Here is a 22,899-nt window from a genome sequence, read left to right as displayed (position 1 = left end):
CGGCAGTTTGTCCGAGGCCGGCCAAGGGGAAACACCCTGCCCCCCGCGGGCTTCCTGCCGCAGGGTGGCAGAGGGGCTAAAGGAGCATATTCTCAGGCGGCCGACTAAACTAGCCCAATGAATAGGTGTCAAGAGCAATGCGTCAGAGTGGCCCGGCGGCTCCGGGCGCCCTACGTGCCGCGTAACCGGAGCTCCTCGCCTCATAATGCTACATAATTCAATTGATTCCCCGACACTACCCGCACGCTTGCTACTAACTTCGTTTGGAGCGTTTTGATATCGGATACGCTTTGACGCCTCCTTGTGCAATTCTTCTGACCGCTCGGGGGGAAATAAAAGACGAAAATTCGATCAATTGGCTATAGTGATGTATTAAAATAAATACTTACTAACTTAACAATTACTTAATGTTGGTATGAGACAGATGGCGATGAGTACGTGACATGGCCGACGTGGGCGGGGTAGGCTTGAGGGGCCGGCGCGTAGGCCACGTGGTGAGCGGCCGGGGCTTGGGCGTACGCCACGGGAGCAGGTGCGTACGCGACTTTAGCGACGGGCTGGGCGTAGGCCACGTGAGCTGGTTGCGCGTACGCGATGGGTTGCGAGTAGGTTACAGCGGGACCTGGCGCCGGGGCGTAAGCTACTTTAGCAATTGGTTGAGCATAAGCCACTTGAGCAGGCGCAGGAGCGTAGGCTACTCTGGGGACAGGTTGGGCATAGGCCACTGGTGCCGGCGCCGGAGCATACGCTACTTTGGCAATAGGTTGAGCATAAGTCACTTGAGCTGGTGCAGGAGCGTACGCTACTTTGGCGACAGGTTGGGCATAAGCCACTGGGGCTGGCGCAGGGGCGTAGGCAACTTTGGCAACCGGCTGAGCGTAGGCTACCGGAGCGGGGGCAGCCGCGTACGCGACCTTCTGGGGCACTCCCTCGTAGCGAACCACAGCGTTGAACCCGTGGATCTTATCAGCAGTGTACTCAACAATGCGCTGCACACCATCGGGCTGAACGAGAGAGTAGAATCCGTGGACAGCATCTCCATTGCGGTTCTCTTTGGCTTGTTTAGAGTCTCCCGTGAGTTGGTCTTGGATGGAGTACTCGTACTCGTACTGGGCGGGGGCTTCGGGCTCCTCGTAGACCACCTTGGCGGCGGGCGCGACCTGGACTGCCGCGGGGGCGACCTCCACGACCACGGCCGCGGCCGCTGCTACCATGCAGAAGAAGGTTGTGATCTGTTGGAGAGATCGATGTTCAGTTACTCTATAAAAAGTTTGGCTCTATTATCAAAGTGCTAAAATCCACTACAACTAGCATTCACTAGAACTAGAATGAATTAGCTACAACAACTCTTACAACTGATTTTAATGTGACCTTTATCAATGTCTTAAACTTTGATTGAAAATTGTGTAGATGTGAATCAAGGGGGTTGTACCGGTTGTACATGTACACCCAGCTGTTCATTTATTTTTTCGAACAAATTATGATAAAAGCACTGAAGGCAGATTTAAGGATTCCACATCCAATCAAATCCAAAATGATTACGTAGCACGAACTAGTTCTGCAACTGGATTTCATTTATTAAGTAACTAGTGGATTTTAATCAATATATTTTATTAAAAAGATGAATGGATGCTCTACTCACTTTGACTGCCATGTCGAGTGTGTGTTCATCAGTGTGGCGAGATGAGCGCCCGCGCAGCATTTATACATGACAGTTGCGCATACGATGACACGCCCTGCGTCTAGGGTCAAAAACCGGATCAATTCAAACATTATGTAACTTTGATGTAAGTTATAGCTCTTGTTTTCATACATTGATAACTATATTGCATTATCAATATTCCGATAACAATCTATTAGACATGCACCAACAACAATGAATGAATGATAAAGTGAAACCGGTTATCCTCGTGACTTTGTAGGCTTAATGAGCTTAATAAGATTGATTTAGATTTGATAATTGGGTTGTAGATAAGTTAATTATTTCTGTGAATCAAGAATATGAAGATAAAATTTATACTTAGGTATTCTGTGTTTAGATTAATCTGAGATGATTCGGCTCTTAGTGCTAATTCTGAAAAGTAATTTTAGTTTTTCAGCGTACGTGTTTCATTTCATTTATTTATCAATATTTATACATATGTAGGTACTTCTTACCTAAAGAACGCCCGCTTCAAACTTCGGGCAGATAACATACCTAATTCAAAAACATAGGTAATTAGAGTTCAACTAAACTAACTTTTGCACCGATTTGAATGAAACAAAGTGAAGCAGTGTCATAGTTTCATAGAGTCATTAACGATAACGTTGCCATACGACTCTATGTACTGCGGGCGTATGATGGACGCGGTTATCGACATACTAACGACATAGTAGAGCACGCTTTTTATTTTTAACACCGCTCGATAGACAAAGACTGACGCTTTATACTGTCACATACTCCTCTTTCAAAGGCCGGTAACCCACTTACAACCCCTCTAGTGTCGCAGGTGCCATGCTATGTCATGAAACGTCCACTGGAGGTATGACAATGCAAATGCATTCTTGTTTAGTGTACTCGTACAGGAACCCTGTCTGTAGCAGATTAGGTTAGGTAGGTGCAGAGTTTTTCTGAACGAAGTGCTCAGAACAGTAGCACATTTAAAATATAATATAAATTTTAAGATTGTTAAGTATGTCACTTTAATCATAAACTACACCTAATCGAGCCTGTGCAATGTGGTTGACCTTCGTTAAAGTTTTAAGTAGCTAAATAGCGACAAAATCCATACTCACATTAACATAAAAATAGAATCAAACTCTTCATTAACGCTTAAATCGACTTCAAGCAACTTTAATTACCTCGATTAGTACCTAATAATTTTACAATTATTGGCGTCATTTCTTCACACAACCATATAAAAATAGGTTTACATCACATAATTCAACTGTCTGTGCGTGTGTATTTTAGAATTCATTGTGTAACTCAACCTAATAATCAATGAGTTCATTCTCGTAAACCTATACCTGTGGCTCTACTGAGAAAACCGAAAAATCGTTATATTTTTTCAAATTTGAGCGATAGAGAGGCAGATTACGAAATTTCGTAAATCTAATCTAAAGTAGGTAGATACTTATTACCAGTGATAATTAATTTTCCAGCAGGTTTGGTGAAGCATTGTTGGTTAAAAGCATCTGTATGCCCTACTCTAGGTGGAATAGATAATTAGGGTTAATAACAGTAATATTAACCTTAACCAATCCTCTCCCTAGAAAAAAATGGAAGAAAATCCTTTATTTTTACTATGCTGCACCAAAATAGCTGGAAAATTAACCATCCCTGCTTATTACCTAATACCTACTTAAAACTTAGTTTGTTTCCGAATTGTTTAATGTGAAAATTTCGCAATTTGGAAAACTTTCCGACGGCACATTTAAACTACAATCGAAAGCCGCACGAAAAACTTGTATTGGTTATGGTTACACATTGATAATCATACATACATACATGTCCGATAACTCGTCTAACAAGATCGTATAGCCGATACGCGTTAGACCATTACTCTAAATCCAAATTGCCAAATTATAATTTACATAATTTTGTACGCTTGGGTAACTTGATTGTTTTGCTTAGTTAGTAAATTTTACATTAACTAGATAGGTTATATATAGGCTATTAGGCATTGCTAGGTTAGTAATTAAGAATATTAACTTGAATATTATTGGTATCCCTTATGTGTTATCATTATCACATTAAATTAAAGTTTAGAGATTTAACAGTCATTTGATTACCTCCAAGTAATATAGTAGTTGCGACATAGGGGACCATCGGGCAGTCGGGAGGCTCGGGCACCCCCTTTTAAATCGTCCTGATTTACAAGGCCCGAGCCTCCCGACTGCCCAATAGTCCCCTACGTCCCGTACCTATTACCTATCTATGTATCGAATTAAATAAATATTTAACTAAAAGGACCTTCGCACGTTTTCGGATTTTTATTGGAAGGACACGAAAAGGTATTTGAAGTATATGAAAAACTAAGTGTTACCTACCCGCGACTTCATTCGGAATTTTATCTAGGTTTGTAATATTACAAGCACGTTAAAACCAAAAAAGGACGCACGTACTTACATTTAACTCCTTTTTTGTCTTTTCAAGAGATAGATGAACAGATTTTTGTTTTTGGATACTTGAAATTCCTTCGTAACCATGCCTACTAAAGCTTACGTGACTCAGGAGTCGATCCGCGTAGACTTACTAATACAGAATACTATACTCGTAGATCACTATATGTCACCACCGAACCTGCATAACTGTATAAACAAAACAATACTGCTAATTATCATATCACGCTGTCGAAGCTTAACCTGTCATCGATCGATCAAGGATCATTCCAATCGCTTACCAAACAAGGGTGACTCACTCGGGTGAAACAGTATAATAGAACCACAGTTCATAGATAGTAATTAAAGAGTTCGTGGTCACGCTGAAATGGATAACTAAACGAGACGCGCCGCGCTCATACAACCGAATGGAATGCGTAGCAAGCTTTTCGTGTTACACATATTATGCGCCATGTCGGCCAAGGCCACGGTCACCGAACCATTTTTATGACGACCATAATTAAACCAACTTAACCAGACCTCCCCTATTACCACTCACTACGATATTCTCCTTACGTCCGAGAAAGCTCGGGGATCTACTTAATTGGACGCCGGCAATTACCGGTTTTACATGTTTTAGATCTGTATGTAATACAAAAATTATAGACGACACTTTCGTAATTGTTTGCAGTATTTATGAGATCGGTTTATGATATTGCAACATTGAAAGTAATATAACAAGTAGCTAATTAATTTAATTGCTCTAATAAAATACTTATATTCAAATGTAGGTAATGTAAATTACTTACCTAAACGTAGAACTTCAGAAGAAAACACTAAGGATTAATAGGTACTTACATCAGGGTCGGAACATATGATCTGCCAATCATTTCCACGAGCCAAGATATTTCGAACAAGAGTTAAATGTTATAATTAGCATATAAGATAGATACCTCTAGTAATAGCTAAGTATCATAAGTATGCTTCCATATTTGTATTTAGAATATAAATAAATGGAAAAATCTTATAGAACTGCAGATATTAGGTACTGATAACTATAACTTATAATACCTAGTGCAATTTTCAGGAATGGACTTTTTATTGTAGTTGAGTTATGTTGGGTTCGGTTAGGATATTTTTTCAATGTGCTAAATTATTTTATACAAATAAAAACATATGCACATCATTCTGAAAGTTAAGTTTCCTCTCAAAGGTCTTGAATACAAAAAAACACAATAACTAAGTATTAAGCGTCAAGAATATTTATAGGTAACAGCAAAGTGCTTATCTAGTTGCATCTAGCTATGTTGTAACGTATCCCAAGTCTAATCAGTCAAGCGAGAAGGTAGTTCAAAGTCGATTAAACCTAAGATGTGATTTCAATGATACCAGTACCAGTGTTTGTGCGAGCCCCGATAACCCTATAGTTGTTACGGATCGCGAGGTCACGTTGTCTTGGTCCCCGAAAATTATACCCGAGTCTACGCAAGCAATTAGAATAAGTCGTGTTCACTTGTTGTTATCGTCATGTGTAATCAAGTTGATCTGGTTATGCTTTTCTCGAGTGACACAGCATGACCTTCAACTCACAATATGAATGAATTAGAATTACGAATGACAACGAAAAGGCAGTCACTAGTAAGACATGTAAACATTGTTAATGCGTTTTTATTTTGGAGTGCAGATTAGCCCTCCGGCCGGCGCTGGTTGCCTGTAGGCGCTAATCGAAGTATAAAACGTGTCGCGGGTCAGTAAATGTCATAGTCCACTACAGACAATCACATCAGCAACAATGGCCGCTAAGGTGAGCTTTTTAATTAATCATTTAATTATATTACCTACTTTCATTCAATTTCATCAGTTAATGAATTTTGCGAAGAAAGTATTTGGGATTAGTTTCCGAAGGCTTCTTGGAAAAGGGCATCCTTTTTCTGCAGAGCGAGAGGTCATTCCGCTACTTCGCTTACTTAGCATCTTATATAAATGTTATTATAACAATTCATTATTTTCCAGTTCGTCGCTATCCTCTCCCTGGCCGTGGCCGCGTCCGCCATCCCGGTGGTACCCCTCGCCAAGGTGGCCTACGAGGAGGCGCCCGCCCACTACGAGTTCCAGTACTCCGTGGCGGACCACCACACCGGCGACATCAAGCAGCAGCAGGAGTCGCGTGCCGGCGACGCCGTGCACGGCTCCTACTCGCTGCTGCAGCCCGACGGCGTGCAGCGCATCGTGGAGTACACCGCCGACAAGGAGCACGGCTTCAACGCCATCGTCCGCTACGAGGGACACCCCACCGAGGCGCCCCACAAGGTCGCCCTCGCCCCCTCCGCCAAGCTCGCCTACGCCGCTCCCGTCGCCAAGATCGCCTACGCCGCTCCCGTAGCCAAGGTAGCCTACGCTGCCCCCGTAGCCAAGGTAGCCTACGCTGCCCCCGTAGCCAAGGTCGCCTACGCTGCCCCCGTAGCCAAGGTCGCCTACGCCGCCGCCCCCGCTCACGTCTCCTTCTCTTCCCCCGTCATCTCCTACCACCACTAGACTGATGTTTGAGGCTCGTTGTTATTAAGTCATTTTCTAATAAATTATTTATTGAACGAACTTTGCATTTCACATTTCTGATCGAGACGAGACTTCACGAGACTGATCAATACCTACTACGCACTCGCTGTTACAGACTAGGAGTAGGTATGCTTAATTATCTAGAGATTCTAGAGCAACCTAGATTAGCTTTTTCTAATTTTATTTAACTACCTACAAAAAGTGATACTGCCGATAGTAATTTAATATAACTTTGAAGAAGATGAGATAGATACCTACAGGGTAGATCTGGATTGCACAAAAAATCAGGGATATTATTCTTAACTGGGGGCCTAGCCAAGATGACAATCATCTGCAGAAAACAAAACGAAACGCTATTGTCTCTCTATCACACTTCCGTATATTAGTGTGATAGAGACAGATAGCGTTTCCTTTCTCTGCGAATGATTGTCATGCTAGGCTCCCTGTAAGGCTTGATGCATTTTTCTGTAGGTACCTACATGCATCTTACAGGTATATCTATAGGTACAATTCAATTCAGCTTGTTTAATATTCCAATATTCCAAAACGTAAACATTACATCCTACGGAATGACAGTCAACACGTCGTATACTTTTTTATTTATAAAACAAACGGTCAGATAGATACACCACAACACGAGCATAATAAGCTTGTAAAGTAGGTACTACTTAGGTACCAGAGACCAGCAAGAGAAAACTGGGCTATGTGCTAAACAGAGTGGACATCAAGCACCTGGCATATTGTACCTATTTATTTATACTAAAGTGATATTCATGAGTAGGAAGAGTAAAATGACAGTAGTTTGATATTTTATAATATAGTTATTTGTTTTACAAGGGGGCAAAGTTGTTGTTTAACCGCTCATGCTAATATTGATACCCGAGTAAGCGAAAGATTTCAAAATTGAACCACGAGCGTAGCGAGTGGTTCGAGAAGTGGAATCTTGAGCGTTGCGAGGGTTTCAAAGCACGAGGGTTAAACAAATTTTGCCACCGAGTGAAACACAACATTTTTCACCACACCAACGCGAGGAAATACCAACAGTAAAACATCAAACAAAATGAAATCAATTCAAATCCAAATGAATGTTATTTATCATCCAAAATCATCATTTAAAAGTCCATTCTATATCAGCCAACATGAGCAAACAATTCAAAATTTGCATAATATTACTTTGCCTCACATGATAAAATACAACTTTCTTATCAGTTTTTCAAGTGCTAAGTAAGCCTTTCCGAACTGGTGTGGTGAAAAATATTTTGCAATTCAGACATTTTTTTGTGAAAACATTGATGAGAAGGTAGTAGGACTAATTTCGATAAATAGATATGCGCTCGCAAATCTCTATGCAATTACTCTTTTCTCTTCTGAATAATAATATTCTAGGCACATGATCATAACCAGAAGAAAATTAACCTTTCGTATGATTATACATAGACCTACATAATAAGAATTGGATTCACTAAAGATAGATTTTGCTCACAAAAGCAGGTAGATACATTCTGTACATCTTTTCACCTAGCCGAGTCGGACGATTTTCGTTGCACATAGTGTCAGTACATAATGTCTGCCGCATGTCCAGCGGAGGTATCAGTGTCGTAATCACGGGCCGGCGGCGCTGCCATTCAATGAGATGAAATCACTATGCGCGGGTATGAATAATTCAGGTGCGGTCCGCCGCCGGCCGGTCCGACATCGATATAAAGTTTTCATATGTGCTGTGATAGTCGGTAAAGATAAGGTACAGAAGCAGTTTCGTAGTTTGGTAAGTTGTCTTCAAAAATTCTAAGATTACTTGGTCATTGGTATAAAGTTCTCAGTTGAGCAGTTTCAAGTTTCAATAGCTTGGCGGATAGTGTGTATGAAACGTAATACTTGGCGTAAGGATAGAAAAGATGTGTTTTATTATCTTCCCTTTTTCATTTGGTAGGCGGTTCATAATCAGTGTTCGGACAATTTATCGCAAAAATAAATATGGTATGGAACATGATACAATTTTTTTACAATCTTGAACTGCAGTTTTTGAGTAGGTATAATCTGAAAATTTTATAAAGATACCAACTGTGTTATGGTTTTGCGATGATTTATCCGATCACTGTTCATAATTCATAATACATAATTGTATGAAATGATTAGTACAGAAAAATGATTAGGTATAATGTATACTTACCTAATCATTTTTCTCAACGTATGAGTTTCAAAATTAATTGACAACAGTCTTAAAACAAGTGTTATAATTATAATTAGGTACTTTCTTGATTCTTGGATAATTTGGAGTCAACTTTAACACCTACTGAACAGTAATAACTGTTCATGGAGGTAATAAATAAAAATAAAATATTTTGTTAAATATACACCGTGTTTTTTTTGATTTCCGTTAATTTCAAGGGTGCATTCCTGAGCTTAAATCAAGTAACTTTCTCAAAGACACCGATGTTCTAATTAAGTCCATTTCGGAGATAATCCATAATTTATTTTTTTCCTATAAGGCCTCTACAAGCGTGTACACTTGCCTTAGGGCCGGCTTACATATTGATTAGTGTTTAGAATGAGTTCATACATTTGCTACTAAACTTAAGTACAATCTCGGTCGATTGATGTATGAAATGACATTGATATGTCACAGATTTAATTGTTTGGTTGAGTTAAATGTAATGCCCGTGTTACAACAACGCTATATGCTACATTTAATTACTTTTTAAACAAAAAAAAACAAAAAAGAAAACAAATTTTTTTTTTTTTTTAATTATCTATGCCATTTAGTTCTTATAAACATTAAACGTACTTAACTATACCCCGAAGTTAACGGAATTCAATAAAAACACGGTGTATAATATATTTGTCTGAGGTACATAACGTGTTTTGATTTTTTTAATCCAACCGAACTGATGTCAATATCACCATTCAGTCCTGGCGGCCTTTTTAGAGTACTGAAATGAAATATAGGTATTATAGGTAATAAAATTATTTCAGCTAATCGAAATCGAATATTTTGAAATACCTACAGAAAAAAATAATTCCAGGAGTTCACGTGCACTCGCAAATTTTAGAGCACATAGTTTAAATTCGGTTAAATTCTAAACCTACAACAAATTGATTAATTTTCTTATTAGCCAAATGTAGAAATTCATGACTAATTATGATTAGGTACATAGAAACGGGCGAAACGGCTAAGCTTAAATAACTAGCTTTAGCTAAGCATACTCCCAGCCTGCAACAGCGAGTGCGTAGTATTGATCAGTCTCGCGCTAATTGGAAGTGTCGCAGTCCATTGCTATTTAAATTACCCAGTGCGGCCAATTGCGAGTACCTAGGTACCATTAGGAATTTGAAATTTGAAATGCAACGTTCATTTAATAAATAATTTATTAGAAACTAGTCATAATAACAATGAGCCTCAAACATCAGTCTAGTGGTGGTAGGAGATGACGGGGGAAGAGAAGGAGACATGAGCGGGGACGGCGGCGTAGGCGACCTTGGCGACGGGGGCGGCGTAGGCGACCTTGGCTACGGGGGCAGCGTAGGCTACCTTGGCTACGGGAGCGGCGTAGGCGATCTTGGCGACGGGAGCGGCGTAGGCGAGCTTGGCGACGGGGGCGAGGGCGACCTTGTGGGGCGCCTCGGTGGGGTGTCCCTCGTAGCGGACGATGGCGTTGAAGCCGTGCTCCTTGTCGGCGGTGTACTCCACGATGCGCTGCACGCCGTCGGGCTGCAGCAGCGAGTAGGAGCCGTGCACGGCGTCGCCGGCACGCGACTCCTGCTGCTGCTTGATGTCGCCGGTGTGGTGGTCCGCCACGGAGTACTGGAACTCGTAGTGGGCGGGCGCCTCCTCGTAGGCCACCTTCGCGAGGGGCACCAACGGGATCGCGGACGCGGCCACGGCCAGGGAGAGGATAGTGACGAACTGGAAACGAATGACTTGTTATAATATTGTTACATCTTGTCCTCTTCTGACGCACATCCTTTACGAATGCTAATGAAATTTTAAAACTCCTGTACCTATACGAATACGAGTGTTAGAATAACAAAGCAAATATGCCAATATTTCACTCAAGTTCAGTAGGTATATTTTTATATCAAAATAAAAATTCTGAGGAGAGCGTAAGTATTTTTGCCTTTGACAAAAAATTAATTTAACTTAATAATTATTGTAATATATTGGTATATCGTCGTCTAGTACCCACAACACAAGTCTTATTGAGCTTACCGTGGGGTCGATTTGTGTAGAAATTGTCCTATAATATTCATTTATTGTACTAATTATAGGACTTCACAATAATTAAAAAAGCTCACCTTAGCGGCCATTGTTGCTGATGTGATCGTCGATGGTGGACTATGACATTTACTGACCCGCGACACTTTTTATACTTCGACATGCGCCTACAGGCGACCGGCCCAAGCCCGAGGGCTAATCCACATTCGAATATAAAAACGCACTAACAATATACGCATGTCGTACACACTTGGCTATTTGTTGCTGCCGCTGAGGTGAAGGTCGTCACGATAACGACACTTGCGCGAGAAATGCGTAACTAGAACAACTTGATTTGGCAGTGAGTTCAAGTTTGGGCCACTTTCTATCTTTACATTTCTATGTCTATTCAAGAATTTCGTCTAACAGAGTCATTCATTATAATTAAAACTCATTTTTAAGAAGTGGTTGATTAGTTTTTGACCACTCCGGTTTTGTGTGGGTACAAAACATGATGCAGTTTTATACTATATTTAGACTAGGTATAGGTATACACCTATCTAACTAAATTTACCGAAGACTGCAAAAAATCATTGACGCCGCCATATCTATGACATGAATACCTAAATTGGTATACGTCTACAATCAATATAAATAAATCCAGCTCATATCGATTCCTACTCAATACTCAACATAATGAATCTATTTGAAAACACGATCCAATCACATCATCAATACAAAGCTACATCGTGTACAAAGCGCCGCAAAGTATTTTCCTTATTTTCCGCAACCGCCAAAAACCTAATAGTGCTTCCATTATCCGGCCATGTTTGAGGTCCCTATTCATCGTGCCAGTAATTACGACAGAAAGGGCGGGATTTATCAAAAATATTTACATTGTACGAGTCAATTGGCATCGGCTTAATTTGCGGCGGCCCATGGGGAAATCGACTTTACATTCAATTTGCCGCTGCACAGATAAAAAGCAATCTCTTTCCATTTTTACCTGCGCCGGTAAATCGCTGTTTCGGTAACAAGGTTTTAAAGCTAACATTTGTAGCGGAAAATAGGGTAGCTTTAGGAAAAACGGGGATACTTTGGTAGACGAAAAATTGTAGGCATAACAGTATCGTACTTAGAGCTTAGATGTAGGTTATGTAGGTATACCTAAATAGCAAGCATACCTACTGCAAGGTAAATTTGATAACTGATGGTTAATTTAAAAATGACAAAATTAACCCAAAAAACCGGCCAAGTACGAGTCGGACTCGCGCACGAAGGGTTCCGTACCATTAGGCAAAAAACGACAAAAAATCACGTTTCTTGTATGGGGGCCCAAGTTATATATTTATTTTATTTTGTTTTTAGTAGGTATTTGTTGTTATAGCGGCAACAGAAATACATCATCTGTGAAAATTTCAACTGTGTATTAGCTCTATCACGGTTCTCGAGTTACAGCCTGGTGACAGACAGACGGACAAACGGTCAGACGGACAGCGGAGTCTTAGTAATAGGGTCCCGTTTACACCCTTTGGGTACGGAACCCTAAAAACAAGAAATACTTTAACAACGACACATCGCTTGGGAGACCAAATGGCCCATACCATGTGTTGGAAATTGTAGACTGTGCGAAAAGATAAAATAATATGACTTTAAAAACTGCTGTGTTAAGAACTTTAACGTGTGTAGGTATATAGTTGTGTACTTAATTTGCTTAGCATTGCAGGTCACAAAAGGAAAAAAATAGGTACATATTGACATATATATATTGATTAAAGGTAATTATATTATTATTATTTGTATGTCTTTCCCATCACGGAACAATGATGTTCCGGACCTTTGGGAGGCGTGCGCGGAGCCGTAGCCAACACGTAGAGGCCCTTTTGACACTTTAATGAAATGTAAGGGGTACACCGAGCGGAGGCTGCCCTTGCCCGTGTCATGGGACGCACGCAGAGGCAGCACCCGCCAGGGTGTAAGGACTATTGAGAGTTGATGGAATCTAAAATGAACTAGGTTATTGGGTGAAAGCGATGGACTAAGAACTGAGCTATGGGGTAAAAAACCGGACGCCTGCCTAATAAAACGGTATGCAATTTTATTTCCGGCAGACGGTGACTCGCCCTCATAAGATGGGCCCCCACAAAAAGCGACATCTAGGATGGCTCAAGGGCAACACCGGTGTGAGCGGCTCAGGGGTGTCGAGAGGTGTGCGCCGCTTTCTACCCAGTGGCTGTTAACAGCCACTGTGCCAACTCGCGTCTTATGCATAATCACTTCCAGCCCTGGAGCTTATAGGTCTAACGACTCCACTCTGGCCGGCCGGCTAAGGCAAGCCAGAGGCAGAGAATCCTGCCCCACCCACCCTCCTTGCGGGTAACTATTATTATTATTATTCTCTTTATTCAATTAGGGTCTTAGGTTAGGGTTTTACAATGTGAGTATAAAAGTAAAATATAAAAACACTTACAAAACATAATAAAAATATATAAACACATTATAAAAAACCTAACCTAGGGTGCCGCCGGCAGCGGGGCAGGGTTATTATTATTATTATTATATAAGGTATTATGCTTTGCCCATTGATATAAGGCGTGCTCAATCCTTACCCATTTTTAAAAAACGTCTAAAAGAGCACTATTTATCTCTTTCTTAGTCTTGGTCATTTCATTCATATAAGTTAATTCCCTTTTATATTTTCGCTACCTAATAGTCGTTACTTCTCTCGCTTGTATGCTTAACATTTATCTATGTAGTTTATGTAGTGTATAATTGTCAGTTAAATAATTTATGTAGTTTAAGTAGTGTATGTTTGACTGTTTTTAATTTTATAATTTAAATTTAGGGTATAATATGGATATTTTTTTTTCTATTGTTGTTTTGCACTGCCCAATGACTTACTTCTTGCCACTGTTTCGCTATCTGAAGGTTGTCTGGAAGAGATCGCTCTATAGCGATAAGTCCGCCTGTTGTTACCTACTCATTTAAGTCCTGTCTTTTTTTCTATTATGTACTTTACTTTAGTAGTGCACAATAAAGAATTTTATGTGAATTTTTTATTATTATGTCTGTCTGATTACAAATTCTCGGGACCATGAGGTCCCGGACATTTGGAAGGCGTGCGTGGGGCCGAAGCCAACACGTAGAGGCCCCTTGTAATAAGACAATTCACTCTAAATGTAATGTGACACCAACCGACGATTATCCCTGTTTGCACTATAGTAGTGCACCCAAGGACAAGCCCCGGTTAGTGTAGGACTATTGCAAGAAAAAGAAACAAAAAGAACTGGGCTATTGGGTTGAACTGCTAATGGACTGGTAACTGGGACTATGGAAGAGACTATGGCACCTGCCCTGCTCATATGTTAAAAAACATGAAAAAAAAATGGGCCAGGTGGTGACTCGCCAACTTACAATATGGGTCCCCAAAAACGGCCGCTCGCACAGAGCGACAAGGGGACAACATCACGTGAGCGGCTCAGGGCGTGGAGAGGTGTACACCGCTTTCTACCCAGTGGCTGTAAACAGCCACTGTGCCAACTCGCGTCTTAGGCAAATTTCACTTCCGCCCTGCGAGCATATAGCTCTGACACCCCACTCTGGACGGCCGGTTAAGGCAAGCCAGAGGTGAGAGTCCTGCGGCCCCTGCTCAGTGTTCACTCCAGCCGGCCAATGAAGGCAAGCCGGAGAGAGGGGCCTGACATGACTCTCGGGGGTATGGGACCCAAGGGACGTCACTTCCCATTCAGCTCGCCACAAGCTGCCCTGGGGGTTTATTATTATTATTATTATAAATTTCATGCACATCAAAATAATGACAATACAAACCGCTCTTAAAACTTCATTAGTTCCTCAAGGACAGATTAAAGGTTGTTTTAAGGAGTATTTAATGGAAGCTCCCGCGGGTATCACGACGTGAGCGAGCGCAATCCGCTTACCGGCAAAAATTAATCAACCGCCAGACGGCTTAGGGGCTAATACTGCGGCCCTTCGGCGACACGGGGCCGCTACGGACAATATACGGTGTGTTTTAGAGATGGATACTTTCTAAAAAATAGTAATAAGTACGTTTTTTTTTAAATAGTAAACATTACACTATACTTAGCTACGTATTAGCTAATAATTGGCTTTATATTGATAGGCCGAATTTCATCGTTTACAAATCGCAGAAATAAGATTTAGGTATTATATTGCGTCTTTTGTCAAACACGTTTAAAGCCTGACTGATTATAAACGATTACCGTAGGCACCGTAGCCTATAGTTGCTTGCTTGCACATCTGAGGAGATGTGTCACATGCGCGTCGCCGACGTTATAAAGACTTGTACCTACACTTTTTTGAAAATCCCTTGAGAAAACCTCGGCAGAAAGTTCATTTTACAGCCGAAGCGTTGGAGGAACAAACCTAATACCTAATACCAATTGATCACATACATTTGAGTTTCACCAAATTACCAGAATACCAAATACAAAATAAGTAGGTACCTACATACATACTCTCTGTGGTCGCTCCCTCATGACTGAGGATCGTGGTCATCGGTGGATGTGGATGCTCCACACCTGGTCTTTATGATCTGCCTCCAACGGTGCCTGTTCATCGCGTCTCTGACAACCGAGCAAAAGTTGGTTGAGGATGGAGCCCCTTTTAATTGATCGCTCCATCTTGTTGGAGATCGTCCTCGGCTTCGTTTGCCCTCCGTGTTTCCAACAATGATCAGCTTTTCAAGGCTTTCATCTCCTCTCCTCATTATGTGGCCGAAGTAGGACAGTATGCGCTGCTGTCAGACTGTGGATAGGCGAGTCCGGACACGAAGCTGTGAAAGGATCGATACATTGGTGCGCATGGCGGTCCAAGGTATCCTCAACATACGCCTCCAGCACCACATCTCGAATGCATCGATCCTTTGCCTTTCTCGGGCTCGTATCGTCCACGTTTTCACGCCATACAGAAATATGGGGAATACTAGAGCGCGTACTAGCCGGGTCTTGGTGGTGATGGTTATACCTCTCTTCTTCCAGATGACATTCAGTCTGGTCATCGCGTCCTTAGCTATACCAATACGCCTCTTTATCTCAGGTACGCAGTCGCCATCATCGTAGATCAGTGCGCCCAAATAGACATAGTGGTCCACGATATCAACCCCTGGGATGATGTTATTTATTCTGGGCAGTTTTTTGGCACGGTCTACTACCATTAGCTTCGTCTTGCTCCTGTTTACTGCGAGACCCATTCCATCGCTCTCCGTCTCGAGTCTCTGAAACAGCTCCTGCATATCTTCCACAGACGTCGCTAAAAGGACCGTGTCATCGGCATATCTGAGGTTTGATATTCGCTTTCCTCCTATGGGAAACCCCTTGTCCCAATTTTACATACATACATCGATCTCGAAAATTAAAACTCGTTTCATTCATAATCATAACATACGTTCTAGAAGAAAGATTCTCTGGGGTATGTTCAATTGTTAATTGCCCATAGCTCTACTGATTTGCCGTAAGAAAGTTACTAAAATGGCGAAATTTTAACGATTTTGGAAACGTCTCATAGTTTTGTAAGAGGATCGAAACTTTCCATTAACAAAACCGAACCATTCTTTATTTCTAGTGAAATACTGTATTTTCCTTACAAACTTCATGGCCTTATGGATTATGGGAATCAGGTTTAATAACAGTCTAATATTTAAACACTAGTATATTAAGAGATAACCATAAAGTTACTTGATCACTTCTTGGAAGCAGTTTTAGGCGGTGGCGGGCACTCGTAGATATTAATGCATTTGTCCTTTGATACTGACAGGAGCTTGTTGCCTTCGGCGTTGAACTGCACGCCGCACACCTGCGAATGATGTCAACATGAAAATAATATCTCCAGAGAAGACATTGGTATTTAAGAAAAGGGGTGTTATGTATGTATACTTATTGGTGGAGGGCAAGGTTAAGTCTCCCCGCGCGCCGTCTGGCGCCGGCAATATTGTAATGGTGTGTCAGTCCGGTAATAATAGTACATTATTGCAGAGGCCGGGAAAGGGCAATTCGTGGATGAGTTTCGATTTTGTCGGACGACGCGAAGCGGAGTCCGACAAAGAAGACGAATCCACGAATTGCTATTCCTGCCGAGGCATATATAGTGCTTTTCTCCAAACATGCGAGGAAATAAGGTAAAATAATTATTTAAGCATCATTCAAATCAAACCTTCACATCAAAATGTCAAAAACTATTTCGCTTTTAAATAATGTTTTAAAAGTTAAAGGCACAAACTTATTCTGCCATTCAGTACCATTCAATATTCAGTTCATTCAATATAATTGTGCAATATAATAGTTGGTGAAACTAATTTGTCAGTCAGTAAGAACCAGGAAAACTATACCCATCCTTTTCTTTTGGGTGCTAGTACTAGTGTAAGACAAAGATAGTATGATTCTCTCTGTCTATGTTTGAAATGAGAAAGTCCTTTGACAAACTATATAAGGTTTATGAACACCGATGACATCCTTAAAAAAATATAAAAATAATCTTTGATTTTATTAAGCAGTATTCGCACGAGCACAACGGTCTTGTAAGAACGAGACAAGTAAGGTCGTTTATCTTACTATCTCACTCTATCCTATAGCTTGAAATGATAGCGGAATGTTTGCGTTTTTTATTTTTAAAAAGTAAAAAACACTACAGTAATAAGTTATTACTGTAGTGTTTTTTTACTTCCCGTCCGCTAGAGCAGGACAGCGATAGTTAGATTTTTTTTAAATTAGAGTTTGACAATAACGAAGAACTTCGCGTACTATTTTTGCTACAATAAGGTGAACATTTCCGAGCATATTGGAGAAAACCTATGTACTGAACGCACGGTCTTCTGTTTTACAACCCCGAGAACCCTCAGTATCATCCCCCTGGGCTTATATATACCAAAGAGATCCATAACAAAACATAATTACCTACACTGATTTAAACTTTCACGATTTTAACATAAAAAAATAATCGATAATGATACACAGGATGCTACTCACAACGCCGGTGGGCTCCTTGAAAACATATACATCTTGCAGCTTATCGAGGCTGGCGACACGAACACCGTCGGCCGTGGCGGCGGCGGCGCGCTCGTCTAAACTCGCCGATATGTGTAACTTAAAACCTATTCACTTCATGACCTCCGCATAACAGAACAATTCTAACGGGATGATACAGCGCTTGAGAGCTCCTTGAAGACGTGCAGCTCCTGCGGCTTATTGTAGCTGGTGACGCGCATGACGCCGCCGCCGCTCTAGATGAGAGTCTCATACGATCATTTTCCCAAAATCATAATTTACCTGTAGCATAATTTCTATTCGCATTTTTTCCTATTCTTAATTTGCACCAGACGCATTCATTCCTAACATGATTTTTCATTCGCATATTTTCCCATTAGACAATTTAGCCACTCACAAATATTTCTTACGGCGTTTATTCTGTAATCAAAAAATCGATTACCCCACCCCACTTTCTTTTCAAAAAACATTTAGTTCACAACTTAGATAAACGGAGCCCCGCGCGGAGCTTCGCGGGGCTCCTATTTCTGGGCGGTTTGCCCTTCGGGCATCTGAAGCTACCTAACGAACCTAACCTACCTAACCTATTAATTTAGTGTGACGTCCATGAAAACATTACACATTGAGGAAAAAAATGTAGGTAGGTTAGGTTCGTTAGGTAGCTTCAGATGCCCGAAGGGCAAACCGCCCAGTAGCTAAGTTGTAAACTAAATGTTTTTTTGAAAAGAAACAGTGCGGTGGGACCATGGTAATATGTATTATCGCCTAAGAAATAAAAAGAATGCGAATAAAACGACTTGGAAAGTATTAATTATGAGAAGAATTTAACCTAGGAATTAATGCGTCTGGTGTAAATTAAGAATAGAAAAAAATGCGAATAGAAATTATGCTACAGGTAAATTGTGATTTTGGGAAAATGATCTAACCAGCCTTTCATACTGCTCTGCAAACTTCCACACTTGTTCTTAGCACAGTATGATACTCACAGCGCCCGTGTGCTCCTTGAAAACGTGTAGCTCCTGCAGCTTGTCGAGGCTGGCGACGCGCACGACGCCGTCAGCCGCTGCGGCTGCGGCGCGGCCGTCTACACTTGCTGCCGCTGATGCCGCTCTGCACGTGAGTTTCATACTGCTTTGCAGACTCCCGCTTGCTCTAAGGATAACTTGGTATGATTAGGCAAAGACCGCAGAGTGTTCAAGTATTCGATAACTTATATAGCAAATTTTGACATTTGAAAGGCAACTACATAATCTTTATTGAATGTAGTTACTAGTGCATACAAACTTAATATACATAACTAGAAAAAAAAACATAATTAAATAACTAACCTACAAAACTTAAAAACTAAATCTAAAAATAAATAAAACTAAACTTAAAATAAAAAAATTACAAAATATCCCCCTGCGGAATGGTGCCGTAGATGCTGGCAGCATTTCCTCGCTGTATCGCAATACTTATTCTATACATAATTACATTTGATTTATGTAATATAAGATTATCGTCAATTCATTTCATGGTGTCGGTTGCGTCGCTTTCATTTAACTCATAAATGAAAGAAATGTAAGGCGAATGTTTGAGCAAACCCCACTAAACAGACCACGAATGCATTGGTTAAATTTAATGAATCTATCGTGCGCTTCGCCTTTATGGAAAAATACCTATCCTAATTGATAAAACTCGTACTTGGTAATGTCAAGTTTAGGGCGTAGGTTAGACGTTAGCGTTACGTTAATTGTTTGACGTTATTAAATGCATTATAAAACACTTGATAAGTAACTTACACATTGTAGGTGTGCACGCTCCCGTCGGACGACGCAGTGAGCAGAAGCGACGAGTCTAGTGAGAACGTTACGGTGTTCACGGCCTACAAAATTGGTAAATATGTACATACATAAAAATTTACAACACATTATTTCAATCTCCACCACAATTACAGAATTGAACTTTTATTAAGTAATAAAAGTTCAATTCTGTAATTAACTAACGTGGTAGGTGGTTTTTTTTTCACCTAGTAGGTATGCCAAAATAGAAGTAGGTAGGTATAAACGTTTTCTTTTTTACCAAAACTGAAGGTTTTAATTGTAAGGTGTATTCGGGAAGGAAAAAACACAAAAAAAAGAGTGGCGGATAATTTACTACTATTTCATTCCAGACGTGTATTATTTAATAATACCTATTATTAACGAATGAGTATGAATACAACTCTAGTTAAAACTGTCATTGTACAGTCAACTGTAAAAATATGGGTGTACACAACTTACTCAAAAATATGTCCCATAGTTCTTAATTCACTGACATAAGGCCAAGCGCGCACTACGACTTTTTGTCGTGCGATAATTTTGTCGCAGAAATGCAACGTATGTGTTTATATGTCGGTGCGCGCACATGCGACAAGAAAATATGTATTACAGCGCGATTATAAAATCGTGTCGCAAAAATTTAAATCGCAGTGCGCGCAGGCTCTAAGGGTTATGGGACATATTTTTGAGATGATTTGTACACCCATATTTTTACAGTTGACTGTACGATAAACTTTAAATTGTAACCAGTAAGTAATAAAATAATAATACAAGTGTATTATCCTGTGTTTCAAGTGAAAGGGAGGTATTTGTCAGCTCTCAGGGTGGTATCCCAATGTCAGTGCGTCTCACTCTCTCATTAAACAAAATGTGAGACACAATACACATTGGACAAAGAAATTGGATAGGTATACCACCTTATGTTACAGTTATTGGTGTCTGTAAGTAACATATATTCAGTACCTAGTACCTACCTGTGTGTGCGCCTGTATGGTGTGCAGCAGCTTGCCCTGCGCCGCGTCGAAGAGACACGCAGCGCCATCTGTTGCGCCGCTCGCGATGTACTTGCCGTCAGGGCTCTGCCGGTAGGTGAACTTGTTGAGTTTTTGAATTTTTTAAGCTTTAGTATAAAACTACTTTATTACTGTACTTAACTGTAAAGTCTCAACAATTTATTTGCGATTGGGGCTTGATTGTTAAACATTAATGGCGTTATTCATAAACGCGTTACTGGCCCGAATTAGCTATGAATTGTTTGACTTATGCATTTGTAAGAAAGGGATAAAACATAATTTAACTAAATCAGGTCCGTAAAGTTTTAAAATAGTGTAAAATAGTATAAAGTATAAAATAGTGATTAGGCATATCACCTAGTAAATATTAGGGGTAGTAAACTGAGAATTATTGCACATTTCAAAAGTATGTAATGCTGAGTTGATTACAAATTAATCAAATTCCAGATTTAAACAGGTTTCTTGTTAACAAGTTATATGTTATACTATTTTCTTTAAACAATAATACATGTAATGCACAACTTACCCAAGCAACACTTAAAACGAATTTTCCTCTAGTGTCCAACACACACTCCAAGGACGCTTTCTCAATGCCATACACCCCCAGCTTCCCAGTATGGCTCCCGGTGACTATATGGTGTCCATCAGGTGAAAATGCCACCTTCCACACATCCGTGCCACTGTTCTGGATCTCATGGACTTTGTGGCCGGTCAACAAGTCCCAGATTATCAAGGTGGAGTCCACAGACGTGCTGGCTAGGGCTAAGAAATATTACATATAATTATAAATACCCTCTAATTAAATAAAGTAATATTTTAAATTATAAAGAAAAACCCTTTTTATTAAATTCTAGGAGCACCTGATATGTATGTTAATATAATACATAGAATATAAAAAAAGTAAGACAAGTATTATCAAATAAATAAATAGGATACTACACACCACTTATACTGAGAACTTACAAGTTAATTTTCAATTTAAATACAAAATATTAACATCATTTAGTTCTTTCGATAATTGAACTGAAAAATCATTGATAGTTAGAGATGCAATGGATAGTTGTTTGGCCGATGGTCAGACCGAATATCCGGTATCCGGCCGCCGAATATTCGGCCAGCGGAACTATACCTACATTTCGGTTTTTCAGGTGCGCATTCTGCAGGTTTGACCTGGTTCCTAGTGAACGTTCGCACAGACACATTTCTAGGTTCGAAATGAGTGCGCGTGCAAGTCAGTGGAATGTTTAAATAGTTTAAAAATAATAAACAAGTACGATTATGACCGTGTCTGTTTCTTAAATCCCATTTGTTTATTCCAAAATCAAACGATGTTACTATCCGGTATCTGGCCGTATAGTAAAATAATGGCCGGATAAGCCGGATACCGGATAGTAACCGAATATCCAGTGCACCTCTAATAATAGTCTTTAATACTATGTATGCATGCAATATAGGAAAGTAGAAAAATAAAATCAACTCACTGTGACCATCAAAGCTGATTGCAACAGAAACTACAGCCATAGAGTGCTCCGCTAGAGTGTGCACTAGCTCCAATCTATTGTTCTCAAATAGCCAAACCTTTACTAGGCCATCTAGGCCACCCGTTGCAATGAAATCTTTGCAAGGTGCCCTACAAACAGAAATAAAAAAAAAATTGAGTAAACTGACCCTTTTCAAGGCATTCTATAAATTTTAGTTGTAGAAAATTAAAACGTAAGACATTATCATTAAACATTGCTTAATTAAGGGCTGTAATGTGTCCAGTTTAATTGATTATTTATTATGTATACTTCTTTTCTTACTTCGGATCTCCAGAAATGGCCGTTTTAGCCCATGCACAGCAGTAAATAGGGTCGACGTGAGCATTTTCTTTCTTCAGTAATATGGAATACTAAGAAAATAAAACAGAACATGATTTTAAAATATGCCGATGCCGCAACAGATGTTTAGTATAAACAATTGTTTAGGGTTATGTGCTTACCGCAGTTGAAGCTGGCATAGTGTTAAGTATATATCACGTTTATAACGTAGCTAGTTAAAATCCAAACATACACTTAATTAAGTATTATTGAATAAAAAATAAGTATTTTAAAAGTAACTTTATTTATTTTAACAATGACATTCACAGTTGTCAAAATTTGTACCATAGACTAGCTAGCTACATATAGATGGTCAAGCAAATCTTGTCAGTAGAAAAAGGCCAAAATTCAAATTTTCTATGGGACGATATCCTTTCGCGC

The 22,899-nt window shown here is 40.2% G+C and overlaps 4 protein-coding genes across 5 annotated transcripts; 1 reads left to right on the top strand and 3 right to left on the bottom strand.

Annotated features, from left to right (window-relative positions):
* Positions 1 to 346: 346 nt before the first annotated feature.
* On the bottom strand, positions 347 to 11,099 carry LOC134799009 (uncharacterized). The gene is made up of 4 exons (XM_063771434.1): positions 10,930 to 11,099; positions 10,047 to 10,540; positions 6,166 to 6,616; positions 347 to 1,232 (listed from the first exon to the last, which is right to left on the bottom strand). Exons 1-4 carry the CDS (start codon positions 10,939 to 10,941, stop codon positions 405 to 407), a joined length of 1,785 nt encoding a protein of 594 aa, XP_063627504.1. The 5' UTR covers positions 10,942 to 11,099; the 3' UTR covers positions 347 to 404.
* Positions 5,745 to 6,675, top strand: LOC134798670 (cuticle protein-like). Of its 2 annotated transcripts, XM_063771041.1 has the most exons (3): positions 5,745 to 5,884; positions 6,094 to 6,495; positions 6,550 to 6,675. In XM_063771041.1, exons 1-3 carry the CDS (start codon positions 5,873 to 5,875, stop codon positions 6,613 to 6,615), a joined length of 480 nt encoding a protein of 159 aa, XP_063627111.1. In that variant the 5' UTR covers positions 5,745 to 5,872; the 3' UTR covers positions 6,616 to 6,675. The 2 variants fall into 2 exon arrangements, with proteins under 2 accessions (XP_063627111.1, XP_063627110.1); XM_063771040.1 differs by having other exon boundaries at positions 6,094 to 6,675.
* A 4,261-nt stretch (positions 11,100 to 15,360) lies between the features above and the next one.
* Positions 15,361 to 16,100, bottom strand: LOC134799007 (uncharacterized). The gene is made up of 2 exons (XM_063771433.1): positions 15,833 to 16,100; positions 15,361 to 15,521 (listed from the first exon to the last, which is right to left on the bottom strand). The coding sequence occupies exons 1-2, from the start codon at positions 16,098 to 16,100 to the stop codon at positions 15,361 to 15,363; spliced, it is 429 nt and encodes a 142-aa protein (XP_063627503.1).
* A 419-nt stretch (positions 16,101 to 16,519) lies between these two features.
* LOC134798669 (superkiller complex protein 8-like) lies at positions 16,520 to 22,777 on the bottom strand. The gene is made up of 8 exons (XM_063771039.1): positions 22,641 to 22,777; positions 22,462 to 22,550; positions 22,141 to 22,289; positions 21,186 to 21,421; positions 20,621 to 20,725; positions 19,629 to 19,711; positions 18,834 to 18,999; positions 16,520 to 16,660 (listed from the first exon to the last, which is right to left on the bottom strand). The coding sequence occupies exons 1-8, from the start codon at positions 22,656 to 22,658 to the stop codon at positions 16,547 to 16,549; spliced, it is 960 nt and encodes a 319-aa protein (XP_063627109.1). The 5' UTR covers positions 22,659 to 22,777; the 3' UTR covers positions 16,520 to 16,546.
* Between the last annotated feature and the right edge of the window lie 122 nt (positions 22,778 to 22,899).

The sequence above is a fragment of the Cydia splendana genome, chromosome 17 (assembly GCF_910591565.1).
Source record: "Cydia splendana chromosome 17, ilCydSple1.2, whole genome shotgun sequence".
NCBI classification, from domain to species: domain Eukaryota; kingdom Metazoa; phylum Arthropoda; class Insecta; order Lepidoptera; family Tortricidae; genus Cydia; species Cydia splendana.
Note: the sequence above shows the minus strand (reverse complement) of the source record. Positions and strands in the feature narration are given on the sequence as shown.